The following is a 16777-nucleotide window of genomic DNA, read 5'->3' as shown; positions in this document are numbered from 1 at the left end:
GAGCCTTGAATAGTTTTGCTTACTTTATAATCCTAAAAATTTACTGAGGAGCAAAGCTCCATAACAGAGGCTGAGGGAGAGGTAATTGTGCAGAATAGAAGTCTGTAAAGCAATTCATATCTCACACACAGGGAAGAAATTAAAATAGTCATTGAAGTAGTTCAACTCTGTTTTATAACATTTGAGCTCCTATTATTTCCTCTGCTTTTTCCATTCTTTTTCTAAAATAAGGAAATATTGTATTGTGGCTATGTAGGTATTTTGAAATAAGGAAACTTTAAAGACTGAATTTAAAAAGTGGCACCGTAAGTGTGATTTGAAATAATATTAGATCATAGATACAAGCATGGCCTGTCAGATGGGATCTTCCTCTATATGAGAGAAGACTGTATCATACAAAATAAAGTCCTTTCTTAGTGTTCAGTTTGGAGGGCAATAACTGAGTCTGTGCTTAGATCCTTGAATAAAGGATTGCCCTTGCAGTGACTTTACCTTTACATTGACTGACCCAGCATCTATTACCCTGTCTCCTTTTATACCGATTATCCACCATCCATCAACAGGAAGGCTTGCTTATGAATCAAGGCAATAATCTGACCACTTGGTAGGCATCTTAAGCAGTTTTAAAAAACCTGTTTGGGCTTAGATAGTTGAGGAAATGGATATGATGCAGTGAAGTACAAGTGAATGTTAGGTGGCCAAAATGAACAAAACTGGCAGCTTTGGGAAGCATTAAACTGCTTAAAATGGCATACAATACGTCACAGTTGCGTAGGAGTTGTTAATTCTTTTTTAAATGCCATATGTGATTTCTTACTGACATAACATTTAAAATAACAAGATACACTGACAGCTATTACTGTGAATCTTGTGCTGTTATGTATAGAGTTTTCAATGGGCCTGTTTTGTTTGCAGGTGACAGTTGGAGTTTATGATCCCTGCAATTTTACCCAGTATCCAGGATGGCCGCTGCGGAACTTACTGGTCATGGTAGCACACAAATGGTATTGGTTTTATCTCTTATTAGATGAGGCCTTTTTTCGGCCTATCTGACTTACACAGCACACCCTGAACCTTAACTTTGCCCCTGAAATATGGAAAACTATATGCAAAGGTGAAAATAAGAAATTGCTAGGAGTGTGTTGGAAATGGATCCCTTGAATAGGAAATGGGATTCCATAATACTTTAGAAATTTGTTATTTTGATCTTTCTGCATATTTTTGAAAATTTTAAGTGGGCAAAGGCAAGGGATGCAGCCTGTTGCTACTTCCATATAATCCTTCATTTCTTGACTCCTTTCCCCACATTCTTAATGGTTTGTTTCTAGATTTTTGAGCCCTATTTTTAAATTCTCTCCACTCCAGATCTTTCTGAAATTTAACCTGCTACATCACATTCCAGAGCATAGATTTATTTCTGAAAAGTTTGGTAAAAGTTTAAAAAAAAATCATCTTTTGGGGGAATTTGGAGCAGAGGAGGGTTAATAACTGGGTTTATAAAGGGAAGCTGGCTTTAACTTAAACTAAGGGGCAGCTACTACCACTTCATCATATAGCTGATTTCTACATGAGTAGAAGCAAAACCTGAAAGCCAGTCTAGTCTCTGGATTTATTTGTTGTGTGGTACAGAGTAATTGAGGATGCTAATGTGTGCAAGTGCCATTGGAAAGCTGTCTTGCTCTAGAGAATGAAACTGTCAAATGACCACCAATGGTACATGAGCTAAAGTCTGAAGAACACATACTCTAAAGTTCTTCTGCATTGCCAGGTTGAACATCTGTTTTTGTTTTATTTCACACTGTCATCTTTTGCATTATAAAATACCATCCATCTAACATTGGGTTGTTTTATTGGTTAACTTAAGCTGAAACTTCAAATTTTTGACCTTCTAGTAATGTGTAATGAGACGACAAACCATCATTTAGCCACGTTAACAGTGGCATTTTCCAGGCTGCTAGGTGAACGATAGCATAGGAGGGTATAACCATGTGCATATCACTTATCTGTGCATCCTGTGGGGATATGAGAATCCCCAATTCCATTATTTGCCAAACACTTAATTATTTTACTTTGGTGTAAAATAATTAGGTGTTTGGCAAATAATTGGAATTGGGGGGAGGATACAAAAACTGAATCAGATGAAGGATTCTGAGGAGCGTGCTAAGTCATGGAGGAAGTAGGATGGCACCTCCTTCTACACTGTCATTGCGGCTTTATTGTACTCTGGGGCTTCTCTGGTCATTATGCCTCAAAACATATGTTGCTTCTAGTTCCCAGTAACATTGTGCAGATGGGTAGTTAACAGTGGGGAAGTCCCAAGTGCAATTTCAGGGGAGCTGCACCAGTTTCCATATAAGAGTGAACTGCTTTAGGTATTCATTAATCATATTGGGTTTCTTCATATTTGATCAGATAGAAGTATAGGCACATTATCATATATGAATCCAATATCAATCGAAGATTTGTCATAGTCTGAGTTTCCAAAGGTTTAAACCTCTATGACACCAGAGGACTAATAAAGCGAAGTTCCTGCTTGACTATCCTTCTTTTCTGCTGGAGGAGTTCCAGATCTTTTATAACTACCTTGCTATTTATTTATTTTATTATTTTAATGCCAGGGGTTGCCACCTCCATTCAGTTGAAGTGCTCTGCTTCAGAGACAGGACCATGCAAGGCGTGAGAGACCTAACACACAGCAGCATCTTTGAAATAAAGCTTCCACAGATGCCAAAGAGCCCAGGTAATCCATTGTCAAAGGATGGCTTTCAGAATATGGAAACTAATGTTACTTGACTTCTCTTCTCCATGATCACTAAGAAGATAGAAGAGAGGTTAGTGCTGCTAACTTGTTGCTGATGTTAACCGCTACCTCAAATATAGTGCATCTTAAGTATCAGAGGGTAGCCGTGTTAGTCTGCATCCACAAAAACAACGAGGAGTCCGGTGGCACCTTAAACACTAACAGATTTATTTGGGCATAAGCTTTTGTGGGTAAAAAACCCACTTCTTCAGATGCATGGAGTGAAAATTACTCACCAGCAACTACATACCACACCACAGAAACACTAACCCAGGACCCTATCCCTGTAAGAAACTTCATTGCCTTCTCGGTCCCCATATCTACTCTAGTGACACCATCATAGGACCCAGCCACACCATCAGAGGCTCATTCACCTGCACATCTAATAATGTGATATATGCCATCATGTGACAGCAATGCCCCTCTGCCATGTACATTGGCCAGATCGGACAGTCTCTATGTAAAAGGATAAATGGACACAAATTAGACATCAGGAATGATAATGTACAAAAGCCAGTAGGAGAACACTTCAGTCTCCCTGGACACTCCATAACATTTAAAAGTAGCATTCTTCAACAAAAAACCTTCAAAAACAGACTTCAAAGACAAACTGCTGAGTTACAATTCATTTGCAAACTTAACACCATCAGTTTGGGCTTGAATAGGGACTGGGAGTGGTTGGCTCACTATAAAAGCAATTTTCCCTCTCTTGGTATTGACACCTCCTCATCAATTATTGGGTGTGGACCACATCCACCCTGATTAAATTGGCCTTCAACTTTGGTTCTCCACTTGTAAAGTAACTCCCTTTTCTTCATGTGCCAATATATATTTGTGCCTGTTTCTGTAATTTTCACTCCATGCATTTGAAGAAGTGGGGTTTTTACCCACGAAAGCTTATGCCCAAATAAATCTATTAGTCTTTAAGGTGCCACTGGACTTTGTTGTTTTAGTGCATCTTAAATTATTCAAATGTCTTTCTGAAGAAAATAGTTTTATTTTCTAGAAGGAAAGAGGATAATTTACTTTGAGAGCAAGATTTTTTTTTTTTGCCATAATCACCGAGCCTTTATGCTTTCATTTTAATTACAAGCATGATACAGCAACAGGTAATTTCTGTAATAGTGCATACATTATTCATGTATGTTATCATTTCTTATTAAAAGTGTGTTTAATCACTAGACTACCAAAAATACACACAATTGTAATAAGTGCATGAAACTCTCATTTCTGAGAGTACAGAGTAGATTTATAAAACCACAAAGATCACAATTTTGGTATGTCAAGGTTCCTCCCCCACTCTGAACTCTAGGGTACAGATGTGGGGACCTGCATGAAAAACCTCCTAAGCTTATCTTTACCAACTTAGGTCAAAACTTCCCCAAGGTACAAAATATTCCACCCTTTGTCCTTGGATTGGCCGCTACCACCACCAAACAAATACTGGTTACTGGGGAAGAGCTGTTTGGACACGTCTTTCCCCCCAAAATACTTCCCAAAACCTTGCACCCCACTTTCTGGCCAAGGTTTGGTAAAAAGCCTCACCAATTTGCCTAGGTGACTACAGACCCAGACCCTTGGATCCTAAGAACAATGAACAATCCTCCAAACACTTGTACCCCCCCTTTCCTGGGAAATGTTGGATAAAAAGCCTCACCAATTTGCATAGGTGACCACAGACCCAAACCCTTGGATCTGAGAATAATGAAAAAGCATTCAGTTTTCTTACAAGAAGACTTTTAATAAAAATAGAAGTAATTAGAAATAAGAAATCCCCCCTGTAAAATCAGGATGGTAGATACCTTACAGGGTAATTAGATTCAAAACATAGAGAACCCCTCTAGGCAAAACCTTAAGTTACAAAAAAGATACACAGACAGAAATAGTTATTCTATTCAGCACAGTTCTTTTCTCAGCCATTTAAAGAAATCATAATCTAACACGTACCTAGCTAGATTACTTACTAAAAGTTCTAAGACTCCATTCCTGGTCTATCCCCGGCAAAGACAGAATATAGACAGACACAGAGACCCTTTGTTTCTCCCCCTCCTCCCAACTTTTGAAAGTATCTTGTCTCCTCATTGGTCATTTTGATCAGGTGCCAGCGAGGTTACCTTTAGCTTCTTAACCCTTTACAGGTGAGAGGAGCTTTCCCCTGGCCAGGAGGGATTTCAAAGGGGTTTACCCTTCCCTTTATTTTTATGACATGGTATGTTTGGAGTTTGGGGTGTTTTTGTATCTATGTCTCGTGGTATTAAGACCTGAAGGAAATTAGAGCAATGCATTGTAAATTTGGGAAACCAGGAATCAGTTGCTATTGATAATATTGCATCAGAACCTATTTATAGGTCCTTTCATCTGAGGGTCTCAGAGTATTTCACAAATAATAGTTAAAACAAAAGTCACCATGCATGCAAAGTCAGCAAGTGGGTTTATACCCAGATAGGGACACCAAGGCATGGATAAGTGAAGTGACTTGCCGAAGGTCACTTAGCCCCCAGTCCTGTGCACCACTTTAAACATGAGTGTAGCTCTTTGCAGGATCAGGACCTTAGCTAGTCTTTGTCAGAGCTGGGAATAGAACACAGATGTTCTGATTCATATGCCTCTCTTCTAGCTCTGAGAATCACACTGTTTATTACTTATAAGAAGCTTAAGAAATACCTGGGAAAGAACCGTGTAGATATTAAAATAGTTAACAAGCTTACAGATGGAGATAGAAAATGTAATATTAAATATTGCTAATCAAAAGAACCACACATTCTTATTCTTGTAAACTTTTTCCTCCCTTTCTCTCACTTCTTCCCATGTCTTTTCTCAGTCTCTAAAGTGCTTAGCACACTGTGGCTGCTCTGTGCTGAAAAAATACATCTGTAGATGCCAAATTTAATACTCACATACAGGAGGCTTCAGTTTAAAAGCTGATATAGGCACATGTGTGTGGGTGAACAAGATTTTTGGTACTCTTGTGGGGATCTGGAGTTCTGCTGTCCCCTGCCCCAATGATGTCATTAGGAGAAGACCCATCTGTCTTGACAATGGCCTGAGATTTTGAGGGTTAATTCCCAGCCAGACTCCAGAGACAGCTCAGGGAAACACTCACAGCTGGGAACTAATTAGGTGCAGCCAAGTCTATTTAGGTTCAGTATGTTAGAGGTTATGTCCAGACTAGGAAAACAAGTTGCTTTTAAAAGCATGTTAGCTAAGACTTTTCAACTAACATGCTTTAAAACACTAGAATAAAAAGCAGTGAGTGGTGCACTCAATATGAAAAAAGGGACACTTTCTACCAAATTTTTGCCATATAATAGAATCTATATTGCAGTGAAGAGTTCAGTTATTTAACATCCTTAATGAATTGACAGTTTTGGGAAAGGTGGTGGTAGGGCAGGATGTGTGTGTGTGTGTGATTTTTTTGTTTGGCAAGGTGAGATTTAGGTTTTTAATATGGAGGTTTTTTGTTTGTTTGGTTTTTTGAAAAGTAGATTGTCCAAAAGCTGTTGGATGGGAGAAAAACCAAAAAGGAGGCATGGGTCCAAGAATGGTGAATCTCAGCGAATGTATGGATCCTAAAAGGTATGTGGTGGTTTAAACACATTTATAATCTGATCAGGCCTGAAATACACCAGGGTTTGAGGGTATGGGGAACGAGGATGTAAGGTCCAGAGACTACCTGGATCTTAAATGTGCTTTGTCAGATAAGAAAATATAGTTGTGATAATCCTGCCGTCCATTTTTACCAGGTGCAATGTATACTCCCATGAAAGGTCCCATTGAAGACAGTGGAACTTCTCAGAGTAGAAAGCACCATGCCTAGTAATAAGTGCTTCCAGAATGGGGCACTAATTTGGAAATCCAGATTAGTTATTTTTTAAAGTTAAATTGAATGCAAGCTGTATTTCTGTGTACCTGTGTTTCTGTGCATAGACCTATGTTTGTATTGTTGAAGTCTGTGATTTTATTGTCCTTCCTTTTTAGTTTAACTTTATCAGTGCAGACTCACAATGTACTTAATGGCTGGCAGGACATAAGAACAGGTTGACTGCTGTAAAGAATGTGGCCTTGGTAACTTCCATCATTGTGTCCCTAGGTTTTGATTGTGCAGGATGCAGAATGGTCCTGTGAGAAGGTGTATGCCCTCAACTGCTGCTGAAGTCAGTGGAAGTTGAGGGTATTGAACAGTTTTAATTTTATGGATAGTTTTCCACTCCCTCTACTTCTGAGGTCTACAAGTGAATGATGGAAAAGGTAGAAAAGATACACACAGCCCTTCCTGAGGAGAAGCTGGAAGATGCAAAAAAATTAGTGTATGATGCATAGCTGTACTCAATGACTGGATGTGATGTAGTGGATCCCTCTGCAAAAAAGAGGTGATAAAAACAAATCAAGACTTATGTGAGACTGAAAGAGGGACCATGGTGAGTGTAAGGAGGGCTGGTTCTGGCAGAAAGAAGGCTCCTGTTTATGTGTCATTTATCTCCCTCATGGATAAGCTGCTGTGATCTGCTCTGCTCAGAACTTTAAAATCCTGATGCATTGACCAGCCAGCAAATCCGACATAGGCTAAAAATAAAATTGGTTAACTGCTTTGGTATCCTTTAAAGCTTCCACACAGTGATCAATACTGCACTTGTGTATAATCGTTCTTGTGCAGTGTGAGGGTGATTAGCTGAGTGGCATCAGAGAAAGAGTTTAACAAAGTAGCAGGCTAGGGGATGGGACAGATTACCTGTGGCATTTGGATGGAATCTGAGGTGAAAGGCCACTTCTCATTTTCAAACTTGGGTCAGAGGCTGTTCACCTTGAAATATAAAATGTGGGTCAGTGACTTGTCCAGCAGACTTTAGGGGCGTGATCCAATTCCATTAACTTCCATGGGCTTTGGACTTAATCCAAAGTAATTAAATCATTTTTCCCCACCTTCCCTTACAGCATGGGGCATGGATTGCCTGCTAGAATCATCTGGGCATATCTCACCTCATCACTTCCCTGCCTTTGCAGAGGCCTTGAACATTGGTGGCATTGTGGTCTCTCCTGTTTTCTGTCTGTGGCACACAGTAGCTTAGTCTCCTGAGGATTGAAATGCTTCAGTCCAACTAGTGTCACTGGGCTTAATATAGGAGTACTTGAGTGAAGTATATAATGGTCTGCGCTATTCAGGAGGTCAGACTGGATGATCTAATGCCCCTTCTGGACTTAAACTCTATGAAAATAAATGTCATTTTCATGGACTGCATTATTTGGTTTAAAGAACAGGAGTACTTGTGGCACCTTAGAGACTAACAAATTTATTGGAGCATAAGCTTTCGTGGGCTAAAGCCCACTTCATCGGATGCATAGAATGGAACATATAGTAAGAAGATATATACATATACATACAGAGAAGGTGGAAGTTGCCATACAAACTGTAAGAGGCTAATTAATTAAGATGAGCGATTATCAGCAGGAGAAAAAACTTTTGTAGTGATAATCAAGATGGTCCATTTAGACAGTTGACAAGAAGGTGTGAAGATACTTAACATGGGGAAATAGATTCAATATGTGTAATGACCCAGCCACTCCCAGTCTCTGTTCAAACCCAAGCTAATGATATCTAGTTTGCATATTAATTCAAGCTCAGCAGTTTCTCTTTGGAGTCTGTTTTTGAAGCTTTTCTGTTGCAAAAATTGCCACCCTTAAGTCTTTTACTGAGTGGCCAGAGAGGATGAAGTGTTCTCCTACCGGTTTTTGAATGTTATGATTCCTGATGTCAGATTTGTGTCCATTTATTCTTTTGTGTAGAGACTGTCTAGTTTGGCCAATGTACATGGCAGAGGGGCATTGCTGGCACATGATGGCATATAGCACATTGGTAAATGTGCAGATGAATGAGCCCCTGATGGCGTGGCTAATGTGATTAGGCCCTATGATGGTGTCACTTGAATAAATATACGGACAGAGCTGGCATTGGGCTTTGTTGCAAGGATAGGTTCCTGGGTTAGTGTGTTTGTGGTGTGGTGTGTGGTTGCTGGAGAGTATTTCTTCAGGTTGGGGAGCTGTCTGTAAGCGAGGACTGGTCTGTCTCCCAAGATCTGTGAGAGTGAGGGATCATTTTTCAGGATAGGTTGTAGATCTTTGATGATGCACTGGAGAGGTTTTAGTGGGACTGAGGGTGACAGCTTGTGGCGTTCTGTTATTTTCTTTGTTGGGCCTGTCCTGTAGTAGGTGACTTCTGGGTATCCTTCTGGCTCTGTCAGTCTGTTTTTTCACTTCAGGAGGTGGGTATTGTAGTTTTAAGAATGATTAATAGAGATCTTGTAGGTGTTTGTCTCTGTCTGAGGGATTGGAGCAAATGCGGTTGTATCCTAGAGCTTCGCTGTAGACAATGGATCGTGTGGTGTGTCCTGGATGGAAGCTGGAGACATGTAGGTAAGTATAGTGGTCAGTAGGTTTCCGGTATAGGGTGGTGTTTATGTGACCATCGCTTATTAGCACAGTAGTGTCCAGGAAATTGACTGCTTGTGTAGATTGGTCTAGGCGGAGATTGATGGTGGGATGGAAATTGTTGAAATCATGGTGAAATTCCTCAAGGGCTTCTTTTCCATGGGTCCCGATGATGATGATGTCATCAGTATAGCGGTTAATTACTTATGGGCCTCTGGAGTATACGATTTTTCCTAGCATGAAGTATATGTTTAATGGCAATCTTGTCAAATACCTAGTGAGTAAGTTTTTAAAAATAGGACAATTACTGATTGTCTTGTTCTTGTTTCAGCATCTTTCTAATTCATTTGTAAGAACCACAGTAAACATTTTTATAAAAGTTTATTGCTTTACTATTTTTGGTGTATTGATTGATATATGAGAGGACAATAGGATAGAATGTCAACATTTGCATAGGTAAATAATCCTGTAGGTAAACAGAGCTTCATCTTTTCCTTTTTTATTACTATATATCTGATTAACAAAATGTTTAGTAGAATTTATTCATAGTACCTTTAAGAATTCTCTGCAAGGGCCAAAGTATATGAGAGCAAATAGCATGGACTGATTAACGTCAAATCTGTTGACAAGGTTCTTTATTCATAGCAGGGAGTGTAATGCTGAAGCAGATTCTGTGATTTTTACTTTTCATTTTAAGTATTCTTAGAGATGCTTATACTGTATACTGATTTAGCTATTTTATTAGCTAGTGCAATGTTTCCCAACCGTGGATGTGCTCCTCTAAAGCTCAGTTAGATATAGATATGCAAGATAAATTGATCTCTCTGTTGTATGTCTGCATTTAGCTCTGTAGTATCTAGGCCAGAGGTGGGCAAATTTTTTAGCCTGAGGGCCACACTGGGTTTCCAAAATTGTATGGAGGGCCGGTTAGGGGAGGGAGGCTGTCTCCCCCCAGAACAGCCATGTGTGGCCGAGCACCCGCCTCCTATCCGACCCTCCCTCCCCCGACAGCTCCCCCAGGACTCCTGCCCCATCCAACCTCCCTGTCCCCTGACCATCCGCGGACCCCCCCATCCCTGACTGTCCCCACAGGACCCCTGCCCCATCCAACCCCCCTGTTCCCCGCCCTCTGACCCCCTCGACCCCTATCCACACCCCCAATCCCTGACGATACCCCCAAACTCCCCTGTCCAACTCCCCCGCCCCCTTACCGCGCTGACTGGAGCACTAGTGGCTGCACTAGTGCAGCGCTACAGCTGCGCCACCCAGAGCACCGGGTCAGGCCGCGGTTCTGCAACTGCGCTGTCCGGCCGCCCAGAGCGTGGCACGGAGGGGGAGGGGGAAGAGCAGGGGAGGGGCCGGGGGCTAGCCTCCAGGGCCAGGAGCTCAGGGGCCGGGCAGGAGGGTCCCACGGGCTGGATGTGGCTCGCAGACCGTAGTTTGCCCACTTCTGATCTAGGCACAAGTGGCTGTGAGAGGAAGAGCTCACATGTAGCCTGCTAGCCTGAGCTTTTCAATTCTGCATCCATGCTGCTTGGGTCAGCCCTGTGAGCACATTCACCCTTTACTAGAGACCCTTCAAAGGTGGATATCCCCTTTTTGCCTGTAGAAAAGGATGATCCATTGCTTAGGATGCTAGCCTAACACCCAAGAGACCCAGGTTCAATTCCCTGTTCCACCACAGACTTCCTGTGTAACCGTTGTGACTTATTCTCTGTATGCTTCAGTTCCCCATCTGTAAAATGGGGATAATAATACTTTCCAACCTAAAGGATAAATACAATAAGGATTATGAATAAATATAGGCTAAATACATTCAGGATTGTGATGTAATCAGATACTTAATTGATGGGAGACATGTAAAAACCTCAGACAGACAGAATATAGAAACAAAAACTAAAAAGTCAGTGAAGAATAAATTTAAAAATAAAGACAAGGTTTAAAAAGAGATGGAAAACTCATCTGAGATCAAGCGGACAGAAAGAGAGAGATGATAGCAAATGCTGGGGTATATCACAGAGGGATATGGGGCAATGAGTTGGGGGGGAGCTCCAGCCTGCCCCACCCAAAATAAATAAATACAAACTGAGAACCAGTGCTTAGTTGGAACAAAAGGCCAATGCTGCATTAGAGAGTATTCAGGAATGATGATGTTTGGTTTTTTTATTTCACTATATAGGTTAGCTGAGTCATCTGTGGATCTTAATCTTAAATTGATGTGCTGGCGGTTGGTGCCTACTCTTGACCTGGAGAAAGTTGTGTCTTCTAAGTGTCTGCTGCTAGGAGCTGGTACACTGGGTTGTTGTGTAGCCAGAACCTTAATGGTAAGTACCAGAGTTACTCCTGAAGGTAACTTGCTCTCTCTCATAAAGGTTACCTTTTTTCATCCTTGTGCTAAAGAATGGAAGAATGAAATCAACATATGTATGGGATATGTGTGTGTCACAGAAATGTTGCAGTTTTATGTTTTGTTTTTTTAATTAAAAACTGCCCAGGTACAAAGTGAAATTTTGTCCTGAATAAAATAACACATGAGTTCACAAAATCAAATTCAAACCAAAATATTTGAAATAAATAATTGTGCCAGTGAGAGACAGTTCAGTGTGATCAAAAGGAATTTTACTATAGCAAGCTTCTAAAACTGTAATAACAATCTGCAGTTAAACCTAGAATTTGAAAATGTGAACAAAAGTCCACTTACGCTTTTAATGTTATAGACTCAAAGGGGTTTCTGTTACATCCTTTGAACTGAAGTCTTACAGTGTTAAATTAATCATTACCAATTACTTGGATTTTTTTATTTGTTTAGGGATGGGGAGTCAGACAGATCACATTTGTGGACAATGCAAAAATCTCCTATTCCAACCCTGTACGGCAGCCTCTGTACGAGTTTGAAGACTGTCTTGATGGTGGGAAGCCTAAGGCACTTGCGGCAGCAGACAGACTGCAAAAAATATTCCCAGGAGTGGTAAGTAAAATATTTTGGTGGTTAAATCTCAACATATTGAGAAGACAGCTGACTTTAAATAGCTCCATAGTATTCCTTTGGTCTTCTCATGTTAATGCTTAAAGAGAAAAGGGGATGAGGAAACTGAAAGGCAAGGAAACAAAGTTTATACTGCAGTCACTGGCAAATTATAGGAGCTATTTTCACATGCAGGGAGCAAGGGAATGAAACTTGTGGCAATAAAAATATGTAACAAAATGAGTTCTAAGGGCTCATCTCAGCTGCCTTTCCGCAGAGTCACAGTAAAGAAATGTTCTCCAGTTTCTCTTCTGTGGTGTGTTTTTAATGCGCTCTCAGAAATGGCTGATTTTGGAACAGTTCCACTGAATGCGTTTAAAAGCACTGAGCATTCCACACAATCTTGAGGCTCTTATCCATGCTCCCTTTTCAGTCACATGTAAATAGTTTGGTGTTTAATTGCTTATGCACTTGAATTTTTCTTTCATTTTGAGACAATTAACACAAATCAAAGCCATCTTGGTTATTGCCCTGATCTGTCTCCATTCATTGTCTGATATTTTCTCCTGCCAGACTTCCAAGTAATCATTTTTCTGGTATTAAGATCTATTTGCAGTTTGCTATAGAGAGAAGTCTGCATTATATTTTCACAAGTGCATCTAAGACCATTGCTGCTGTTCCTTAAATGTCTGGTTTCCAACCTGTTGAAAAGCCAGAGAATTACCACTGGTAATGTCTGTTAAATTACAGACTGGAAATTACCGGAGTGAGGGTTAAAAAACTAGTGGTATTGTATGTGTTCTATTATCAAGCTTGGGAATTTTAGATAAAATATAATTAACAATATAGGCATCAATCCTGAAATGAGATAGCACAGGAATCTGCTCACATGCAATCAGTGGGACGTTTTATGGCAGTATGGGTCCCTTCATGTGCATCCAATGGCCAGTGGTGCACAGGTTAGTAGCATCTTTTCCCTGATCTTTTATGCAGAATTTGGTAAAAAGTAAAAAAAACTGGTAAAAAGTTAGGTGGTAGGAAGACTGGGATAACCTAATACCCGATCTAGAAGGGACTCTCTTACCTGCACATGTTTAATAAGAAAATCTTATTTTAAAATTATTTCCATCATTTAGAAAGTGTCACATCTTTCACCTTTATCTGGTAATAGTGCCTTTGGACTGAAATGACCTAGTGTTCTCGAGATCACCACAAGAGAACATTATTCATTTGGAATGATCAGTAGTGTAATTTCAGATTTGGAATTGTTTCCTTCTATATCTGAAAGTGTTTGTTTTCTTCTTGGCTGGTTTTCTCCCTAACTCTCTCTCTCTTTTTTTTTTTTAATAGTAAGTAGCCTATTTGTCATTGAGTAGTCTGAAATACGTAGTTTTCTATTAGATCAAGTGATGAACTGCTGTTTTGTTTAGACATTTGGGAAAGGTTCAGAAAATGATTTGATATAACAATAGAGAACAGAGTTATAAAGATATAAAAGATGTTGATTTAAAATTGGAGCAGTTACATTTTCCCTACAAGCTTTACTGGAAATATATTCATAGTCTTCATCCATGCAAACGCTTATGTAGATAAGTTTATACACCTGATTACCTGCATTGAGTTAAGTGGGGCTGTTCATATGTGTAGTTACTTATGTGCATAAGTGTTAGCAGGGTCAATGTTTGCCCATATGAATAGATGAGCCTTGAGACATGGCAACAAATGCTGAAGGTGTCCAAAAGAAATTGACCACTGTAAACTTAGTTTCTAAAGTATTAGAAATAATGATTTGGCAAAATATTTCAGTAAAGTTTGGTTAACATTCCAAAGAAACATCATTTGGGCTTAAATTTTGTATCTCGGCCAGTGTATCTAAGCTAGATGGAACACCTCTGGACCAACGGATTTGGATCTTTTTGTTTGTTGATAGCAGAGTTGTTATTAGACATAGGAATTACAGGGTTGGAGTTCACAATAGTCAGTAAAAACAGCTTCTTCTGAAAGCCTCTTCAGAATGGAGGGCTGCGTGATGTTGAATAAATATGGGCATCTTTCCTAATATTTTCAGAAGAATCATGACATTCAAACAGCAAATGCCATTAAAAAGGAAGCATTGGGGGTTGCCAGAATGCATATAATGGAGGGGGGTGGGGGAAGAAAGTGAAATGTGAAGTAGTAACATAACACAATTCTACTAGGTGAGGTGAGAGGTTAAGGCAGGAGAGGATCTTGTGTATTACACTGAATATGTATTTTTATGTCTTATTCCTCTCTGTGGAGCATGCATACAAAACTGTTCACCGGGTTTATTACCTATCTTATTAAAATGTGTTTATATATTTTTTTGCAGGTATTATATCTTGTAAATAGTAAAGCTTTTTTTAAGCTGTGAAATAGTATTATCCTGATTTCAGGTGTGACAGCAAATTTCTGTATATTTTTAATGTCCCCTTGTCATAAATATAAAGGGAAGGGTAAACCCCTTTAAAATCCCTCCTGGCCAGAGGAAAAATCCTCTCACCTGTGAAGGGTTAAGAAGCTGAAGGTAACCTTGCTGGCACCTGACCAAAATGACCAATGAGGAGACAAGATACTTTCAAAAGTTGGGAGGAGGGAGAGAAACAAAGGGTCTGTGTGTCTGTCGGTATGCTGCTTTTGCTGGGGATAGAACAGGAATGGAGTCTTATACCTAGCTAGATTACTTACTAAAAGTTCTGTGTTAGATTATGATTTCTTTAAATGGCTGAGAAAGGAACTGTGCTGAATAGAATGACTATTCCTGTCTGTGTGTCTTTTTTGTAACTTAAGGTTTTGCCTAGAGGGATTCTTTATGTTTTGAATCTAATTACCCTGTAAGGTATCCACCATCTTGATTTTACAGAGGTGATTCCTTTACTTCTATTTACTTCTATTTCTATTAAAAGTCTTCTTGTAAGAAAACTGAATGCTTTTTCATTGTTCTCAGATCCAAGGGTTTGGGTCTGTGGTCACCTATGCAAATTGGTGAGGATTTTTACCAAACCTTTCCCAGGAAGTGGGGTGCAAGGGTTGGGAGGATTTTGGGGGGAAAGACGTGTCCAAACTACGTTTCCCAGTAAACCCAGTTAGAGTTTGGTGGTGGCAGTGGATATTCCAAGGATAAAATTAATTTGTACCTTGGGGAAGTTTTAACCTAAGCTGGTGAAAGTAAGCTTAGGAGGTTTTCATGCAGGTCCCCACATCTGTACCCTAGAGTTCAGAGTGGGGGAGGAACCTTGACATGGTGGCAGCGGTGGGATTAACCTGAAATCATTTTGAGATCAGTTTGAGATTTTTTTGAACTAGAAATACAGATTTTAAAAAGGAAAATTTTTTTTCCTTTAGAGCTGCTGGAAAGCAGCTTGTTTTTTCTCTGCTTTGGGGCCAGAGCAGAGGCAAAAGGGGATTATCTTTGTGAATTGCAGGTTTTCTTTGCCTCGAGGCAGGGTACTTAACCTCCTGCAGGGAAATTCACAGTCTTGGTAAACCAGAAGTTTTTTTTTTTGCTAAAAGTAAATAGGGGAGGTGTTCTACCCATTTGCCTGGAGACAAAAGTGGCAGGGGCTTTTTTGGGGGGGGGGGTTTGATTTTTTTACAAGGAGCACAAGTTTGAAAAGGAATTTTTTTTTCCTTTGGGCTGCTGGTAAGCAGGTTTCCAAGTAGTTGGAGGTTTTTTGCTTTGATTTGGGGCCAGAGCAGAGACAAAGGGAATTGTCTTTTTCTGTAGGCTGACAATCACTATCAGAGAATAGGTATTCTATTCCAGCACAGCAAAATTTTACAGCCAAGTTTTGTTTTATTTCTAAACCTTGGGTGTAAAGTTAGTTAAAAACAGAGAGGTTAGGATGACAAAATCCACGACTCAACAAAAGCTGGAATTAGCCAGATTTCAGGCTGAGGAAAAACAAAGGGAACATGAAAGACAGATAGAACTCATGCGGCTGAACAAGGAGGAGAGGGAAAAAGAGAGGAAGCATGCACTGGAGATGGAGAAGGTAAAGGCTCAGCAGAATATACCAACAAACCCTAGCAATCCTTCTCCAGGTAGCACTCCCCATCCCAGAAAGTTCCCCACCTACAAGGCAGGCGATGATACTGAGGCCTTCTTAGAAAACTTTGAAAGGGCCTGCCTTGGGTACAGCATCTCTACCGACCAATACATGGTAGAGCTGAGGCCTCAGCTCAGTGGACGCTTAGCTGAGGTGGCAGCTGAAATGCCTAAAGAACACATGAACAAGTATGAACTGTTTAAATCCAAGGCGAGAGTCAGAATGGGGATAACACTCGAGCAGTCTCGTCGGAGGGTCAGAGCCCTAAGGTGGAAACCAGACGTGTCATTTACCCGACATGCCTACCACATTGTGAAACATTGGGATGCCTGGCTATCAGGAGCAAGTGTTGAATCTCCAGTAAATTTGCCCTTCCTAATGCAAATGGAACAATTCTTAGAGGGTGTTCCTGAGGAAATAGAAAGATACATCCTAGATGGGAAGCCCAAAACTGTAATTGAGGCAGGAGAGATTGGAGCCAGATGGGTGGAGGTGGCAGAGAAGAAGAAAACTGGTTGCAGT

General features: G+C 40.3%; 1 protein-coding gene across 23 annotated transcripts in view; it reads left to right on the top strand.

Moving 5' to 3' along the window:
• The window catches only part of ATG7 (autophagy related 7), a 327788-nt gene that overhangs the window by 19899 nt on the left and 291112 nt on the right, over positions 1 to 16777 (top strand). For 15 of the 23 annotated variants that reach the window (XR_006292251.1, XR_006292252.1, XM_043551500.1 and 12 more), the window contains exons 8-12: positions 916 to 1004; positions 2619 to 2740; positions 6283 to 6376; positions 11403 to 11547; positions 12033 to 12191. Coding sequence is in view for 21 of the 23 variants with exons in the window: in XM_043551500.1 (XP_043407435.1) it covers positions 916 to 1004; positions 2619 to 2740; positions 6283 to 6376; positions 11403 to 11547; positions 12033 to 12191 (609 nt within the window). In the remaining 2 variants the exon portion in view is untranslated. The remainder of the gene's footprint in view (positions 1 to 915; positions 1005 to 2618; positions 2741 to 6282; positions 6377 to 11402; positions 11548 to 12032; positions 12192 to 16777) is intronic. The other 8 variants (XM_043551498.1, XM_043551497.1, XM_043551495.1 and 5 more) reach the window with 1 other exon arrangement.

This window comes from Chelonia mydas, chromosome 7 (assembly GCF_015237465.2).
Source record: "Chelonia mydas isolate rCheMyd1 chromosome 7, rCheMyd1.pri.v2, whole genome shotgun sequence".
Lineage (NCBI taxonomy): Eukaryota > Metazoa > Chordata > Testudines > Cheloniidae > Chelonia > Chelonia mydas.
The sequence above is the reverse complement of the archived record's forward strand: the minus strand, read 5'-3'. Positions and strand labels throughout refer to the sequence as shown.